Raw genomic sequence first — 18,945 nt, forward strand, 5'->3', positions numbered from 1 at the left:
ATGAATTAGAAAATTTTCATTTAAAGAATAAATATATTTGTATAGGAGATTTTATAACATAATGCAATTAATTATATTAATAAATTTGATTGGATACTTTTTTAAAAACAATAATTCTATTATTTCTTTTAATTTGTCAGACAATTTAAATAGTAATTCAGATAATACTATAAACATCTTTTAAAAGTATAGTTCTATTTACATAATTAAGAACAGTTTTATATATTATTTATATGAATACTTTTAGTTCATTTGTAAATAGAAGCATAAAAATTTACTTTTATATAACATCAAATATTTAAATATTTAAATATATTTGATGAAATTAGTATTATCTATTTGTAGAAAAGAATGTAGTACCAAAATAACTAAATTGATATGTATGTATAGATGTTAACATTTAATACTATTGTGTCCAATATTATTTAATATAAAATATCATGAGAACCTGTATGTTTTGCTTAAGGGAAATACATGATATATTGTGATATATTTTCTATTAATTTTCATAATTAGATTTATAATTTACTTAAAAATTATGAATAAACAGTATTTTAATCTAGCATATAATTTGAATATGGTAGATTAAAGCTATAGATGATATTTATAGATTTCATATAATTTATATTTGCACCAAGAATTAAAAAAATTAAAAATTATACGCTATTCTATAATTATAAAATTTTTATATTTATATGCTTAAAATTTTAATGGAAAGAAAGGTATCAAGTATTTGTTAAAATTTATACAATGAAAAATAATAATATAAAAATATTAACTTGAGAGATACATAAAATAAGTCGAATCACGTTTTAATAAAAATAAATTTAAGTTATTTAAATTTTTTTTTTTTATTTTTAATAAATTTTTTGATATATTATGACATTACATAAAATTTATAATTTCAATATTAATTTTTGTGTTTTCGTTTCTTTCTTTGATAGATTTTCATTTCTCTTTATATTTAAAGTTTTCTTTAATAATAATACATTTAAATTAATTAATACAATATATTTAATATAAAGCATATATATATATACGTATACCAAGTTAAACGACATAGATATATACCTACTGAAAAAGTAGAAATTAATAAAGTGTAAAATAAAACTTTTTTCAACTAATTAGAATGTTTATCACCTAAAAGCAAGTGACCAAATTAGATACTTTTCCATAGTCAAAGCTATGTAAGTGAAGGTTGACATTATTTCTTTTTTATCAGTTGAATTATTTATCAATTACTAACATCAATTGTATATATATATATTTAATATACACATTTTTATGTCTTTTAGGATTAATTTTTATATGCTGGTATCTATTGATCCATTTATTGTATTTATTTATATTAACAATATTTGAACTGAATTTTATTTTTTTTTTGTCTATACATCGGTTCATTTAGTACATTTATAATAGTATATTATATTTAAAAATCTTTTGTAGGTCAAAAATATAAAAATACAACAGTTTGAAGTATTCTTACTTCTATACAGCATTTAATAAGATTATCTCATAATAAATATTTTTAGTTTATGATATTTACAGATAATCATGTATACTTAAAAGTAATATTTATATTTCTTGCAGTACATCATGGATTGAAAAAGGGGTATCAGGCTGGAATTGAATGTATATATATAGAAGACTATTTTTTCAGTTGGAATAATACAATAATATCGAGTATTTTATTAAACTATATTCTTAATAACTAATTTTTTTACTTTTAATTTGCTTTTACAACTGTTAAACTTGTAATTAAATTTAATAAAATATTAAGAGATCATTTGAACCAGCTCTTTATTAGATATAAAATAATAAATTTATAATAAGATATTGTCAAATAATAAATTAAATATATTGGTTGTAACTACATCTTTACAAAATAATATCCAATCTAATTAATTAAACTAATAATTTCATTTAATTATTTTCATCACTACTTTATTTACTATACTTAAAAAATTTGATTAATTAATTTTGCTATTTATATTTTGATAAATTCATTCAATTGTGCACGATTATAACTCAAATTTTATAGCTTTCCGATTAATAACTTTTCTTCAATGCTGTAATATAAATAAACTTTGTTTACATTATAGTATTTTTTAAATATATTTAAGAATGTACTATATCAATTAGTAATATTAAATGACATTAAATATTAAATAACTAAAGGTAAAATGATATTTAAGTCTTAAAGAAAAAAAAAAATAATAATATATTGGGTATTGATTATGAAGCAATATTCTAATTTAATATAAGTCACTTCAATGACTAAATTAAGATGCACTTATAATTAAAATAGAATAAAATGAAAAAACATCTTTTCTATATTGGTATAATTTTTATACTGGAATATTTAGTTAAATGAGACATGCAAAATTTGTTGAAAGAAATATACAAATAGAATATAAAAATATAAGAAATTAATTACAATGAGTTTATTAATTCAATTGTTATGGATTGAACATAATTTATATAAGTATTTTCAAATACATTTATAGAAAATTGAGATTATGCAAAAATAAATATCCATATTTTACCTAATTAATATATCGCTAATAATAAAATTAATATTTACAAAATATAATTAAATTAAGTAGAAACAATATAAAAATATATATTAATAAAATTAATTTTCTTTTTAATTAGCTTTTATTAATGCAGTTAATTAAATTTTTTTTAGTATTATTCTATTTAAATTTAGTCCATTGATGTATATACATTCATTAAATAAAAATTTTATATTATAGTGATAGATGAAATTTTATTTAGAAAATAAATTGTGTATATTTCACTCTGATTACGTAGTAAAAAATTATGAATTTGTTATTTCTTATTAAATAGTTTGATTATAAACATTGGCAAAAACCTACTTAGAACTTATTTTTCAATAATAAGGACTTAATTTTTTGTAAAAATATCTAACTAACTAAATATTAATCATTGTATTTATTAATAAAAAACATATTTTCAAAGAATTTATAGATAATCAATATCTATATTAATTAATAACATTTTTTTATGCTTAGTAGCTTATTTTTGTTTTCTTTTATTTGATTTTTAATAAATAACATAAAAATGTCTTATAGTACAGTAGAATGTTTTATAAATATTAAATTTTTGCTTACTTCTTTAAATATTAAAAAATATCTTATTTTAATTTCTTTTACATATATTTTGCAATTGGTACAAATAGTTTTTTAAAAAGAAAATTTGTAACTGTACTTTAAAATATTAGCAATATATTTTTTAATGTAATAGAACATCGTTATTAAATAAATAAATAGGTTCTTTAATCTCATAAATTACCTTTAGTACTATTAATAACAGCATTTTTATAACATTAAATTAATGAATGAATTATTATAAAAATTCAAACTATGAAAAAGAAATTATTTTAACAGAAAATTAAAATAAAATAATTGATCGTTAAAATTGGAAAAACATTTTTAAAAGTTAATTTTTAATATTACATTTTTTAAGTTAAGATTAAATTTTAATTTAAAGAAAATTAATTAAAAGAAAATTTGGTATAGGTTAACACATTACCTTAAATTTTTGTATAAATTTTGAATTTAGACATTTAAGTTGGTAAAACCATTAGTGCTAAAATTCAGCATAATATAAAAATTAATATAAGTTAAATAAAATAATAATCTAAACAATTATTAAGAGAAATCGTACTTCGAATCCCATATGTAGTATCAGAGAACGTTTGTGCGCATGGTGCACAGGCGTAAAGAAGTATGAGCAAGAAAACTGGGTCCATGTATCGATCAGTGTATTGCAAAAGTACTTCTGCAAAGGCTGTTGAGATATTTCTTTGTTAAATAAATTGGGTGTAATATAGTATAAATATATTTCTGTTAGTTCATTCTTATTCATTAATCATAAATTTTGAATTATTTAATTGGAATTTATGATACTAATTCAAAAATTTCATTAAATCACTTAATTAATCATTTATTGTATTTATGTCATGTTATTGCATCAATTATAATAAAGGTAAGTCAGCTCTAAATTTCATTCAATTTATTGAACCATTTACTCCATTATTAATTTTGATTAATTAACTAGTAATTTTTTAATAAATACATATTTTAAATTTTCTTTGTTTCTGTTCAATTTAATCAAATTAAAAAACTATAAATTTAGCAAAAATATTTTAAAATCTTCAATTTTAAGTTTTTTTACTTTTTTTCAAATTATATGTTATGAAAAAATTCATTAAACTATTCTATTTTGAAAATATAGTCAATTAATTATAACAGATTATTATTGTTTAAAAAAAAGATAAAGCTACATTATTGTATCCTTTTTCTTAACAAACTTTACAATAATATATTTAATAAAATAAAAGAAATCTGCGATGTATTAATTTTACGAGAACAGTCCATTAGTTTATTCAAATCCTTATAAAATATTTGATAGAATCCGTTACATATTATAATGATAGGTAATTTGTAAAATCCCAATAATATTTTCTACACTTTGCTTGAAATGAATAAATAATTAATGGAAAAAGGATCACAACAATTGTTTATAATTTATAATGCTAAGAATTTTAAAATGCATAAAAAATTATGGAAATTCAATAGATTTTTTCATTTACAAAAGATATTTATAAAACATATTAACATTGACTACAAAATTTCTATTAATAATAAATAAAAAAAAATACATTTATCCACCTTTATTTAAATTAATTTTAAATCGATTTATGTTGAGTACATAATTTTTCTAAAAAAATAAACAAAAACTTTCAAATTTCTTAAAATTCCTAAATATTAAACTTAAATTAATTAAGTATTTCATTTGCGTATTTTATTTTCAATCAGAATGGTAATTAAAAAAAAATTGACTTTAACACTATATTTTGAAATTGTATATTAATTGTGATAAAAAATAAACTATACATATAATTCATCTAGTGTGAAACGGCGAATAAATATCTAATGTTAAATTATTTATCATGTACCACGAAATCAGGTTTTTTGAACAACATCATAATGATATATCATAAATATTAAATAAATATAAATGTATAATATCTACATGAAACATGATTTTGTTAATTTAAGTGGAAACTGGTGAATAAATTTCTATAATATGAAAAATTAATTTCAAATTTATTATTTAATTATTGATCCAGCAACTGCTAAGATTATATATTTCTACAAAACGAGTTATATTTATTATATTTAAAAAATTTATTAATAAATTAATAATTATTTAAATATATATATATATATTTGTATGTTTGTATGTATGTATGTATGTATTTATTTATAAGCGTAACATATTTAGCAATAACAAACTATAGATGCATTTGCCGTTAAATATACATTATTAAAATAATACCATTTAATAAAATTATTGATTTAATTTAAAATATTGTTAAATAATTTTTTTAATTTTAACTGTATTCTCATCTTAATATTTAAATATATGAATTAATATTTATATTTAACAGATATTCATAAATTATGTTACAATATTCTTTTATTTTCTGTGTGTCTGTACTTTTAAGATCAATTTTATTTTACCCATAATATTTCTTATAACAAATGATTTAAGTTTAAATATAGTGCAGTAATAAAGATTAATAATTTAATCTAATAAACATTATTTATATGATAAAGTAATATTTATGAATTTGAATTAATTGTTAATGTTTTCTTTATGTACAACACGACTTGTTTCTATTGTTTCTATTGTTTCTACAAAATTTTAGTTTTACAAAAATATTATTCCCTTATAGACAAAAGTAAAGAATTATTAAGCAAGTACAAATACTTTCGAAATTTATATCGTACTATTAATCCGCTGAATAAATAGAATTATTGAAGTATGTATTTATTGCTGTCGTTTGGAAAAGAAAACGGGCAACGGAATTAAAGGTACAAAAAAATTTATTAAAAATAATTTCGTATAATTCAAATGTATTCAAAAGTGGTGTTATTCCTGGCCCGAACTGCCAGTGTTTTTATAGCTGTAATAATTTGCCGCCTGCTCTAGCAGATGCTTGGGTGGGTGTCAAGTGTATAGATTACAGAAAGGTGTAGTATGTGCAATCTTCGTGAACATATGGTTTATTGACAATCACATTTATAATAAGCAAGGTTCACTTCTTACAGAAGAGTGTAAAACTCTGTCTTGTCTCAATGATGAGGTTGCTCTTTTATGGTGACGATGTCGTGGCCTCTGCTAGTGTTGTAAGGACTAGCAGAGATAATATGAGATAATATGGCAATATGTAGGACGTGTGGCATTGACGAGTGTATACAATAAAGTGGTCTCTACTAATATTGCCAAGAATTAGCAGTACTATGCTCACACTCCTGTGTAGGACGTGTGGCCTTGAAGTGTAGATATGAACATACCTGAAAACTGTGCTTGTTCTGGCAGTGTAGTTTTCTCTTAATGCAGTCAGCACCCTTGACTGGTTGTACGCGTGACACGCTTGGTAATTAAACTTGTGTCTCTTTGGATGGCTTCATTGTATGATATAGCTGAGCGACTGGTGTGTGGTTGAAAACACTAGCTAAAAAACGTAATGACTTATAATTATTGACCGACTGATACACAATGAGCCTATAAGCCTCTTGAACACGCGCACAAAGAGGCTTAATCGTTCCGTGGCGGCTCTGCTGAAATATACCGACCGTTCCATGACGGTTCCGCTGAGGCAGACCGATATCCGTGCTATGGCTTCTTCACTTAGAGGGATCGCTATTAGATCGATTCAATGCAAGAGGGACTCACAGTAAAAGCGCGTGGCTCGCCGCGTGCTTGCCTTATATATCCACGCGACAGCTTACTTATCTGGTAACAAAACATCGTTGTTGCTGCACTGGAATCATACATGAGGCGCAGAAAGAAAACACTAGAAATTTTGAGAATTCTGAGAAGAAACAAAGCGTAAGAAGTTTGGGGAATTCCAAGCGACGTTACTGCTCGAAGACATAAACATTGTAGACTATTTGAAACCAAAACATAATAAGTACACGAAAATTCTCGTTCCAAATGTTTACAGAAATCTAAGAGCTAGAGAGACTAGCGATGCCGATAGCCGATGGTCTTAGAAATTGCTTCATTTCCGAACAATAGGAGATTATGAAAATAATCATTATGTTTGAGTACTTAAAATATATGATACGCATTACATTATCTGCAGACTCAAATATATTATAGCAGTCCTAGGGTTACTTCATTGATATGCAATGATAAAATATCTTTACCAAAATCTGAAACCTTTCCGTATTACTATATTGTGTGACATTGTTTATGGCTTTTTTAAAATTTATAACTTTCCACCGACAAAGGTAAGATTTTATTGAAAAGATAGAAATTATGATTATAAATATAAAAAGATTTTAACATATAAATAACAAATAAATTCACATTGTATGTGAATAGAACGGAGCAATATTGCTATTTAAGATATCGAATTAAATACATATTTCTCTAATGACGGCAAAAGGCTATTGCTCTTTCAGAGTTTCAATTCTTCATTCATTTCACTATAACGCTTTTAAAATAAATTAACTGGATTATCTTTCAATATAAAATTTATTTGATTATGTTAAAAGAAACTTGTAAAATACCAATGTCATGATTTTATAAATTAAATGTCTTAAATTATTTTTTGATTGAACTAAAATTTAATTCCGTTCGTCCTTGATAAACCACATAAACTATTAATAACCCATGCGTAATTCGAATGGTATTTTATAGTCATGTTATAGAATAAATTTAAGTGAATAAAATAATGATGCTAAATTAATGAAGGTTCACATCATAATCTGAATCACATGCAATTTTTTTTAAATTAAAAAAAATTTTGTTATAATATTAATTGCATTGTTAGTTTTATACTATCGAGTATAATTGTTCTGTTTTAAGAACGGCAAGAAGAAGTCATTTTCACTATATTATTTTAGTGTTTTAACTCGATATGTGTAAAGTCCTGTGATTAATAAAAAACTCATTAAGATAAAAGATAGCCATTTCATATTGTTATTTGTTGTTTGCCATTGGTTGGGCTAGATTATCAATTAATTTACCTGCGTAGTAGCTCTTAATTATAAAAGATATTAGAAATATGGTAAACATTTTCCTTAGTTTAATTTAGTTGATTTTGCAATTTAAGACAAAATCTTCTAGAATTAGTTAATTAAGGGCATTATTTACAATCGTAAAAATACTAATTTCAACGTAGAGAAGCTTCCACATATCACGCAGTTGAAAGGAATAATTCTCAAATGAAGGGAAATAAGTTTACAATAAATATATTAAATTCAGTTCTATAAGAAATTGTTTGTCAAATCTTCTATCAATTGTTTGTAGTATCTAGAAATTGATATTTTACTCGCTATGTTGCCAGATTCTGTATTTTCCAAGTACAAACTTGACTATGTATAATTATATACAATTTTGTTACTTATATAAAAAAAATTTGAATCAGAATAGATAACTCCTATATTCATAAATCTGATGACTTCTAGTTGATTGCTTTAGGACTCTCAATTAGATAATTTTTTTACTTATTAAAGGAAATAGAATCTTGGATGTAACAATTTTATTAAAGAAATGAACTATATAAAATGTATTATTTTGCAAACTACTATTATTCTACTACACTATTTATATTATAACCGAATGAAGATACTTATTTAAAACATAGCAATAATTAACTTCCATATATAATGATTTGTGCAAGAAGATAAACACTGTGTTTTATTGTGTTTTACTTCAACAAAATTTCTCACAATGACTGGTATTGTTCTTAAACATTATGTATTTTTTTGAGTTGCTACTAAGACACATCAACAAGGATGCGAATATCACTATTATTTATTTTTTTCGATGCTCATAAATTATCTTCATAAATAGTTCATAATATAGTTTTTGTATCCCTCTTGTGACTAAATAACCCGAAGTGACAATGTGATTAAAAATTATTCAAGTATAATCAACAAATAGTGCTTTTTTATTCTTTCAAAAGGCAAGCCTTAATTTCAACTGTAGCAATAATATTTATTGATGATCTTAAATACCAGAAACATTTATATACAATATATTGAATTATATTGATTATATTTTTACTTTTGTTATACATTTTTGCACATTTTATGATCATAAAAGAACTTGTAGTTATGCTAGTATATTCACGTACTATCTTATTTTGGCAATATTTATCAACTAAAAATATCAAGAAAAAATTTTAGAATTTAAATTTAAATAATGAAGAACAAGAATAAGAAGCTAATTTTAAATAGTACTTGACTAGTACAAAAAATTAATAATAAGCTTAATGATTTTATTATATGCTTTTGCTTTTAAAAAATAAAAATTAATTTATTCCCGGCACTCTACAATTAAGAATTTTAAATTAATAAATAATTATACTACAAAGTTCATAAACTATGAAAAGATAATATTTGGTAATATACGTATATTACTGTTCGATTTTAAAGGTTTAGTTTATGGCTCGAACTACCAATTCAATAGTTCAGTGTTATGTAGTTTTGTATTGTAGTTTTATCCTTCGGGAATTGGTAACACGGCAAGTTTATGTATCGGCCTTAACATTGTAGCGGATACCGTCTTTAACGTTACGACTCTGGTTAGTCTGTCTTCACCGGGATGTATTTTTTGTACTCGAGCGAGTGGCCACTTGCAAGGAGGTAATCTTTCATCGGTAATGAGCACAAGGGAACCTTCTTTAATGTCATTCCGTGGATGGTGCTGTGCCTCCTGTTAGAAAGTGCCCAGGGGTGAGTGTGGTAGTATCTTCTGGATCGTCACTTAATGATTCTAAGGGTCTAGAATTAAGAATGGCTTCGATTTGTGCAAGCAGCGTAATAAGCTTTTCGAAGGTGAGCAAGGTTTCTCTAAGGGTGCGTCGCAGGTGGTGTTTTATTGATTTTACCGCTGCTTCCCATTTGCCACCTATGTGAGGTGTCGCGGATGGATTGAATTCCCAATGAGTGTTGTCTTGCGCCATAATACTGTTGATTCGTTTTTGATCGTGAGTACCTTGTATGAATTGTTTCTTCAGGGCGGTGTCTGCTCTGACAAAGGTGGTACCGCAATCTGAATATATTGTTTTGGAAATTCCTCTGCGTGCGACGAACCTCCTATATACTGAAATGAAACCGTCAGTAGTATAATCGGAGTCTACCTCTAAATGAACAGCTGATGTAGCAAAGCATACGAAGTGACAGATCCAGGCCTTGTAGGTTTTCGCTCCTCGCCCCCTTTTTATTTTCATAGTTACTGGTCCAGCATAATCCACGGCAGTGTTAGTGAATGGCCTTGATGCAGTTACTCTTGAGATTGGTAGCTGTACCATTATTTGTTTTGCACGAATTCCTCTTTGTAGTGCGTAGATAGCACAATGTAAGATGTGTGACCTTACTGGATGTCTTCCACCAATGACCCAGTATTGCTGTCGAATGTAGGCCAACGTGATCTGTGTGCCTCCATGGAGGGTTCGTTGGTGCGCATCATCGATGATAAGGGTCGTGAGATGAGAAGATCGTGGGAGAATGACAGGGTGCATTTGATCTTGCTTAATTGATGCCTTTTTGAGTCTCCCGCCGACTCTAATTACTCCTTGAATATCGACATATGCTGTCAGTCGACTGAGTGAATGTGGTTTTGGCAATTGATTGCTGTTTAGCATTATTTTTAACTCGTGCTGAAAGTACGCTGCTTGAGTTTCCTTTATCCAGTAAATTCTTGTCACTTCACGGGCCTTAATGTTCGTTTGGAGATAGGCTAATGTTAGCCGAGCCTTCCTCAGTCGCTCTATAAATGAGATGCAGACAGCTGTAATTCTTATTATTTTTTCAAGTTTTAAATGCTTATAGATTAATTTCCAGGCGTATTGTAGCTTAAAGGTAGTAGCGATGAGTGTTGTGCAAGGTCTTGCTTCCTGTTGGCATTGACTATCATCCAGAGTTGGCTGACGTGGCCAATTCTTAGGATTTGAAATCCATTGTCGTCCATTCCACCAAAGAGGGTGTTCTTGAAGATGGAATGATGTCATGCCTCTTGATGCACAGTCTGCTGGATTTGATATTCCAGAGACGAATCTCCATTGCATTGGGTGTAAGATCTTGAATTGACGATACTCTGTTGCTTACAAATTCCTTTCACCTAGATGGGTGGGATTTTATCCATGCCAGTGTCACTCGGGAGTCAGTCCATAGGTAGATTGCATCAATGTCCATTCGTAGAGTGGCAACTACGTAGTGAGCTAATTTTGAGAGTAACAGTGCTGCTGCGAGTTCCAATCGTGGTATGGTGATTTTCTTTAATGGGACCACCTTTGTCTTTGAGCATTCCAGAGTGGTTGTGGTGCCATGTGAATCGTGCACCACGATGTATATAACGGCGGAAATTGCCCGTTGAGGTTCATCAGAAAAACGATGCAGTTCTTGTCGAGAGGAGCCTGTAACTTTAAGCCAACGTGGGATGGTTATTTTTGACAATGCGGCAAGGGCTGATCTAATGATTATCCATTGGGATGACAGTTGAGCAGGTAGAGTTTCATCCCAATGTAGTTTGTGTAACCAAAGCTCCTGCATGAAGATCTTTGCCTTGATTACAACGGGTGATACAAAACCCAGTGGATCAAATATTTTTGCAACCTCAGATAAGATAAGGCGCTTCGTAAACTTACTATCTTGATTCGGTGTCTGTATGGTCGTGAATAAAAATATATCTTGTTGAGGAGACCATCTTAACCCAAGAATTTTAGTTGTGCAATCGACGAATGAAACCGCTTGTGGTTGAATATTGTCGGCATTGACTGCGGTGGTGACGTGCTTGTGGGTTGCATACCATTTTTCCAGTGGGAAACCGCCCGCCATGCAGAGGTCTTGTAATTTTGTGCGACTTTCACTAGCTATCCTGGGGTGTCCGCACTCCCAAATATGTCGTCAACGTATCTTCCATGAATGATGGAAGGCACAGCTAGAGGGTATTTTTCTCCTTCATCTTCCACCAATTGCAGTAGTGTTCTCACTGCCAGGAAGGGTGCAGCTCGTTTTCCATAAGTAGCAGTTGTCAAGTGATAGGAGACTTCTTCATTGTTCTCATTAATCCACAGACTTCTCTGTAGATCCCAGTCATCTTCATGTACTCTTATTTGTCTGTAAATTTTCCTGATGTCGGTGGCAAACAGATAACGTTGTCTTCTGATCCAAATTAAGGCGTCTGAAATGTCTGGATTTAGGTTAGGTCCAGTATACATAATATCATTGAGAGAAAGTCCTGATGTCGACTTGCAGGAACCATTGAATACTATTCTTAATTTGGTGGTGGTGTTATCTGGTTTGAGCACACCGTGATGGGGCAGATAATATCGTGTTTGATGACTGGAAGATGTAGGAGCTAGTTTCATGTGACCAAGATTTTTATATTCTATCATGAACTGGTGCATTCGATATTCTTCTGATTTTACGAATTTGTTAAGTAGACTCTGTAAGAAACGGCGTGCAGTATTGTATGTGGACCCAAGTTTGTCACTGGGAGATGTAAGCGGAATTCGCACTATGTATCTCCCCTTTAAATCTCGTGAATGGGTATTCTTGAAATATTCCTCACATTGTTGTTCTTCTGGTGTACGTTTGATGTTATCGCCTGAATGCACTTCTTCCAGAACCCAAAATTTTAAGAAGAGTTCGTGGATTTTTTCTTCCTCGTCATGCCAGGAAACATGAAATGCTGTTACTATTGAAATTTGCTTGGAAGTTGCTGGTCCCAGAACAAGCCATCTAAAAATGGATAACTGAGCCATTGATACATGCGGAGAGTCAGTGATGACTCGAGGTTTAATTATTTGTCCATATGTGTCAGATCCCAGAATGATGTCTATTGTGCGAGGTTTAAAATATTGTGGATCGACTAATGGTAGACCCTGTAGATGTGACCAGTCATGCGATGCAGGGTCAGCAGAAGGAATAATTGAGGTTAATGTTTTTAGAATGTGAGCCTGTATTATGACAATGGAATTAGAATTGATAGATTGAAGAGTTACTGTCACAACTCCTTGGGTTCTAGTTAACTGAGCTCCCCCAATTCCATGAACGTGGACGGTGGAGTCCCTTTTAGGAATATGTAGATTTTTTACGAGTCTTTTGACAATAAATGATAGTTCCTGGGTCAATGAGAAGTCGAACTTGCACTGTCATGTTGACTGTTCGAATTTCTGCTATGGCTGTGGCTAATAAAGACAAATTGGTATGATTTTGTTTGACGATTGTCTCCTCATCTCAGCTGGTTGATGGCATTATAGCCTTGTTGGCAGTGCCTTGATTTTTCAATGCTGCATGTAATATTGTGTTATGGTTTGTATGTGTTATATTCTCTGCATTTTGGGGGTGCAGTGCATGAAGCCTTGTCGTGACGAGACAAACAGTTTACACATCTGCCTCGCTTTTCTAAAAGGTTTTTTCTTTCTATTTCTGATATGTTCTTAAATTCTTTACACTGATACATAATATGCCTTTTGTCACAGCACACGCACCATTTACCTTTATGTTGAGTTATGGGATAGTTTGACAGAGGTTTTTTAGCACATACTTGATAACAGTTAGAGGATTTCTTTGATGAAGAAGACGGCCTCGCCTGTTGCGACCGCGTAGGTGGCGATTTCCGCGGACATGCAGGATTTGCTGTCACCCGTTCGCTTTATTCAAGAGATCTCACCCTTGTGGTGAGGAACGTCTTCAATTGATCTAGGCGAGGGTAGGCGGTAGATGTTCCTAGCGAAGCTTCCCATAGCTCAACTGTAGTGCGGTCAAAGTATAATGAAATTTGGTGTACAAGAATATAATTCAAAAAATCTGGTAGTATATTCAGGGAAAGGAGGTGTTTATTGCCTCTTTTGATCTTTTGGCAAGATTCCTCAAAGCCTCTGCATCATCCTTTACTGGTTTTACGGGAGGAAAAATTTTAAGAAGGCTGGCGCGGATCGATTGGTGTGGGTTTCTGAACTGCTTGGTGAGTGTTTCCCATGCTGGCATTAAGGATTCTTTAGTGAGAGGAAGTCCCTTTATAAGGGGTAGAACTGAGTCGTCGACTGAAGTGAAGAGATAATGCAACTTTTCCACCTCACTAATTTCCTTGTTTTTTAGGACGAGTGCCTGGAAGATACCACTGAATGCATCCCAGTCTTCTTGCTTTTCACTGAATTTTGGTAACTGAATCGTTGATAATCGGCTTACGCTTGTTCTTGTAGGATGTGGTGTGGGCTGTTGCTCATTGCATTAGAGCTTGAAGCTTTAGCGAAGTTTGCTGATAATTCCTCGTGTGGTTACAAATTGGGCTGCTTCGATTGATAAAATATCGGTTGGAATACTGTCTTCACTGTCTTGAGCAGTGGCCTAGATCGTTTCTAGATATGCATTTTCCTTGTTGAAGGTCTTGTGGATTTCTTCGGCAAGTAAAAATGCATCTGACAGTTCCTCTGCCATGACGTCAGGCTCTGACACAGCATATTTCTCAGCAAGTCTCTGTAATATTTTTACACGTTCAGTTTGAGCATTCATTTTTACCATAAATTCAGATTTTAGTCGAGTAGACGTTGAGCTACAAAGAGAAGTGGCTTTCTTTGTTAGTGAAGTTCCTGCTCTTTTAGCTTCCATCATACCTTTGATGTCTTTCCTCGATGACTCGTGTAATGAAACCAGATATTCTCTTGGATATACTGCTTTCTATTGAGGCTGGCAGACCTGGTATGTCAATATTGGCCTTGTTCGTTTGCTCGATTCTTTTAATCTGATATCTGACGATGAGACGATCCGGCTCGAAGGACCAAATGTTCGATTTTAAAGATTTAGTTTATGACTCGAACTACCAATTCAATAGTTCAGTGGATTAGTCTCAGCAAGATAACTTTAAAGGGAAATAATAATTGACAAGGATGAAAATATTATGTATTTAATAAAACAATGTTTATAATTTGAAAATAATTATAATTAATATTGTAATGTTATGTAATGTGGGTGTGTCCTTGGAGTCTTGATGGTGGTAGACTCTATTGATGGTACAGTATATCATGTAATTGAGGTTATACTGATGTTGTAAATATCAACTGATGTAGTCAGTCAATCATGCTTATCAGGTAGCATGAGAAGATGATGTTTGAATCAAGTATGCTTGACGTATCAATATAATAGAAGATAATAGAAGAATATAATAGAAGAGCTAGTCACACAAAAGTGTCATTAATTATAATCCTTAGAACTGTTGAAGGACTTATTTATGTATATTAATAGTCGATTAGTCGATATACTGTAGTCTGGCCTTGAGAATGACTTTGACGTGTTGCGTTCACTGGGTTGACTTCGACTGTTTCAGGGAATGCACGATGACGAAGGGATGCTTCGAGAGAGCGTGCTCTATCACCTACCGATTATTTGGGCCTGTCTGAGGTCGAAGCACTGGTTCGACCGAGAGAATGTGAAATTACCTGTTTTATTCTTATGTGAGGTGTCTAGCTTATTTATTAATATAAAAGAGGTACCTTGTAAACTGCTGACAAGGTGTATTGATTGCTGCTTAATTAATATTTCCTTTGATTACTATTCCATTGGCTTCACTGTAATCACAATCTAATCTTCAGATTTCTTATACTTATGTACACGTGTATTCGTAACTAGGCTGCCAAATATATAGCCACGTGTCGTCTTCACAGTATAGTAAAGCACTGAGCGGCAATTACACTTGAGTGAACGCGAAGTAATATTACAATAAGCGTCGCCACATGGCGAACTGCGCTTAAATATGCATGCAGCGGATGCAACGCCGGCAACAGTGCCGCGGCAAGTCGTTTTCCAGAAAATTCTTTGTGGCGTTAGAAAACGAAGCTTCTAGAAGTTACGTAGGCGTTCTTCCTTTGTGAGATCATATAGTATATTAGATTGCAGATCGTAAAACTTGCTCGGACTTGTCGAATTTTGTTTATAAACATTCGCCCGAGCGCGCGTGCCATACGTCGAACAGCCATATGACCTACTTTTTCTGAAATTCATGGAACTGCATCAATCCCGAACAGTTACAAAAATTAAATTGAAGCTTTCATTATATATTATATATTATAAAGAAAATTGCCCTTTTTGTTGAACTCGTTTTCTATAATTATCTGTATAATTTTTTCTAGATATTACAAATTAATAAAATATAATAGAAGAAGATATCTATGGGTACTCGAAAATAATGTAAGAGAGAGAGAGAGAGAGAGAGAGAGCCAATTGAAAAGATCAAGAATTTCTAGATCGTTAGCAAATTGCGTTTGAATGCAAATAACTTAATTTTTTATATTGAATTACAGCATCTTAAAAAAAGCTTTTCATTATTTGTTTGTCGTAATTAAATAATACTTTAAATGCAAAATGTATAATTGCGCTTTTTTACTACAATTTCTTCCAAACGGGAAAGTGTCATTGACATACTTGGGTTTGAGTATATCACTATAAGTGCTCTCCTTAATCAAAACAAAGTGAAGAATCTGAATATATATCCATTTATCACTGAAATGATCAAATTGTAAGTATTATTTTCTTTCTAAAAAAAAATAACTCTAAAAATATCAACTCTCGGGCAAACATACAAGAACTTTTTGTAAAAGATTTGTCTCTGTTGATCTCGTTCTGTGTAATAATTATAAAATCTAATGTAAATCGTACCTGTTAATTTATCTTTATTAAATCAATCTTATATTTATAATTATGTATAGTGTATTACGATCATGGAAATAGATCCATGCTATAAGTCCACATATTACAGTACTAAATATTATTGTTTATTTACCGATTTTGAGACAATTTGACTGAACTGATACTATTTTTATTATTTATCGATTACTAAGTATACTGGTATATTTTTTTATTCAAATAGAATTTTTTCAAATTTTCAATAAAATAAAATTAAACTAGATTTTTGTTGATAATGAGATTTTATATTATCTTGACATCACTTTATATCTCATTAGATTGAAGAACACTACTAACATTACAAGTGTTGATATATTATAATTTCACTAGAACATAACATTTGAGATGTGTAGCCCTTATTTAAAATTCATAATATTATTAAAAACTATAATATTTTTCTAAAAATATAAACGTTGTAGAAAATATTTATCTAACTCTATACAATATTATTAATAGATATTTGTAAAACTGCGTTTTTTATTAATAGAATAGCTTTAAACAATGTTTAAAAAAATATTGCTTTTTAGTATTTAATACTATAAGAAAAATAAAAATTACTATTGACTAGTAATTGTAGTTGCAATTTCAAAGCTAACGGTAGCATTTAAGTTCCATAATGTGTCTTTATGAATAGAGATCACACCTTTTTAAAAACAAATTAAAAAGGCCTACAGATTAATACCATTTAATACTTTTCATTAATGCGGACTAATTGAGAACTAAAAGAATATTTTTCTAAAAACGGAAATTGAATTTTTTAAATTGCAATTTTTTTACTTTTTTACTTCACGAAGAAGAATAGTGTAACTATCTATTGTAATTTTTAAAAACAACAAAGCAGAATGGCAATGTTATTTATTGTAATAGCGATATAATTATGGCGGATTATTAAGTACTTAGTACTTGCAAGTGTCTACTCCATCGTCAATTGTGTTCAATTAAACCAATTAATTGTTATAGTAAGTAATTACTAATTGTAACAAGATAAATTTTAAGAAATGACAAAATCAAGATAATTGAGCTTTGGAATTTTAGATAGTAACAACCTACAGAATTTAAATTTAATATATCGCTCAATCATTATGCTGAAAATTACAAATATAAAATTCTATACATGTCTATTGTTAAGTTATATTATAGATATTCATATAACGATTTTTCGTTTCTAAATATTATTAACTATATATTTCTAATTATCTTAAAGTTTATTAGTTCTCAAAAACATCAATACTTTAAAATTTTAAAAAATAAAATTAGAAAATTCTAAAAGATTACAAATTGAAATAAAAAAATAATTAAGGAAACATCAACATTCTATCGAGTAATATTCAATATATGAAAATTAAATAATTTGAATGGAATAATGTGAAAAAAGTATCACTTACAAAAACCGATACATAAAATTTAATCAATCATCATTGAGAGTAGGAATTATTTGTGAAGAGTGATTACAAAAAATTCATTTTATAGTTTCACAATAAATTTAATGAATAATTATAAACAATTTTCATTTGCAGTGCTATTATTTCTCATATCACCGAGATATAATTCAGTTATGATCGAAATAAAAGTACAATTATCTTTTATATATAGTAGTATAAAGAAACAAGCTTACCTCAATTGGATGAATATATCGTTAGTAGAGTAGTTTGAAAGTTATGGTAACATATTAGCAGTTGCATAGTATTCTGGATAAAAAATTATAGTAAAAGTTGGAATAAGTATGAAATAGCTAATTATTAAATTATCTATGAAATCCAAAGCATTTGAGCTTTAGTTAAAGAATAAAATTATTTATTTATTTGATAGAAATGATATTTTTATAAATATCTAAAAATATCACGCAGAAGTTAATCGATTTTACCTTATAAAATCTCTTAACTGATGTTACTATGTAAGTCTGATTAATTAGAAACTTAATTCCAAAACATTTACTATGCCTCCAATAATTTTCGAAACTACAAGAATTTAGAATGTTTAGCTACAATATCTAGTCAAAAATGAAATAATGCACAATAACTTTATCAAAGAATGCAAAATAAATATAATAAACTATTATTTAAATTAACTGCAAGGTTTATTGCGTAAGTTCGGCTAATTGCAATTGTAAGTAGTTACAGCCTATAAATAATTCCATAGTATTTTTAATAAATCTTTTAGCGTTGGAAGCAGCTTTTGAATTTGAATTATTTATTTGCTATTTAATAAA

At 28.9% G+C, this 18,945-nt stretch overlaps 3 protein-coding genes across 5 annotated transcripts in view; 1 reads left to right on the top strand and 2 right to left on the bottom strand.

Moving 5' to 3' along the window:
• The first annotated feature begins 5,850 nt into the window (after nt 1-5,850).
• Nucleotides 5,851-18,945, top strand: part of EndoA (SH3 domain containing GRB2 like, endophilin-A) — a 32,068-nt gene continuing 18,973 nt past the window's right edge. For 2 of the 3 annotated variants that reach the window (XM_011504062.1, XM_011504060.1), the window contains exon 1: nt 5,851-5,906. The gene's annotated coding sequence lies outside the window, so the exon portion shown is untranslated. Of the gene's footprint in view, nt 5,907-16,385; nt 16,570-18,945 lie in introns of those variants that run through there. The other variant, XM_011504061.1, reaches the window with a different exon arrangement.
• On the bottom strand, nt 9,740-11,062 carry LOC105365841 (uncharacterized). Its single transcript, XM_011504098.1, has one exon. The coding sequence runs from the start codon at nt 11,060-11,062 to the stop codon at nt 9,740-9,742; it is 1,323 nt and encodes a 440-aa protein (XP_011502400.1).
• On the bottom strand, nt 11,924-13,801 carry LOC105365842 (uncharacterized). The gene is made up of 3 exons (XM_011504099.1): nt 13,729-13,801; nt 13,204-13,243; nt 11,924-13,124 (listed from the first exon to the last, which is right to left on the bottom strand). The coding sequence occupies exons 1-3, from the start codon at nt 13,799-13,801 to the stop codon at nt 11,924-11,926; spliced, it is 1,314 nt and encodes a 437-aa protein (XP_011502401.1).

Source organism: Ceratosolen solmsi, unplaced genomic scaffold (genome assembly GCF_000503995.2).
Source record: "Ceratosolen solmsi marchali unplaced genomic scaffold, CerSol_1.0 scaffold26, whole genome shotgun sequence".
NCBI lineage: Eukaryota > Metazoa > Arthropoda > Insecta > Hymenoptera > Agaonidae > Ceratosolen > Ceratosolen solmsi.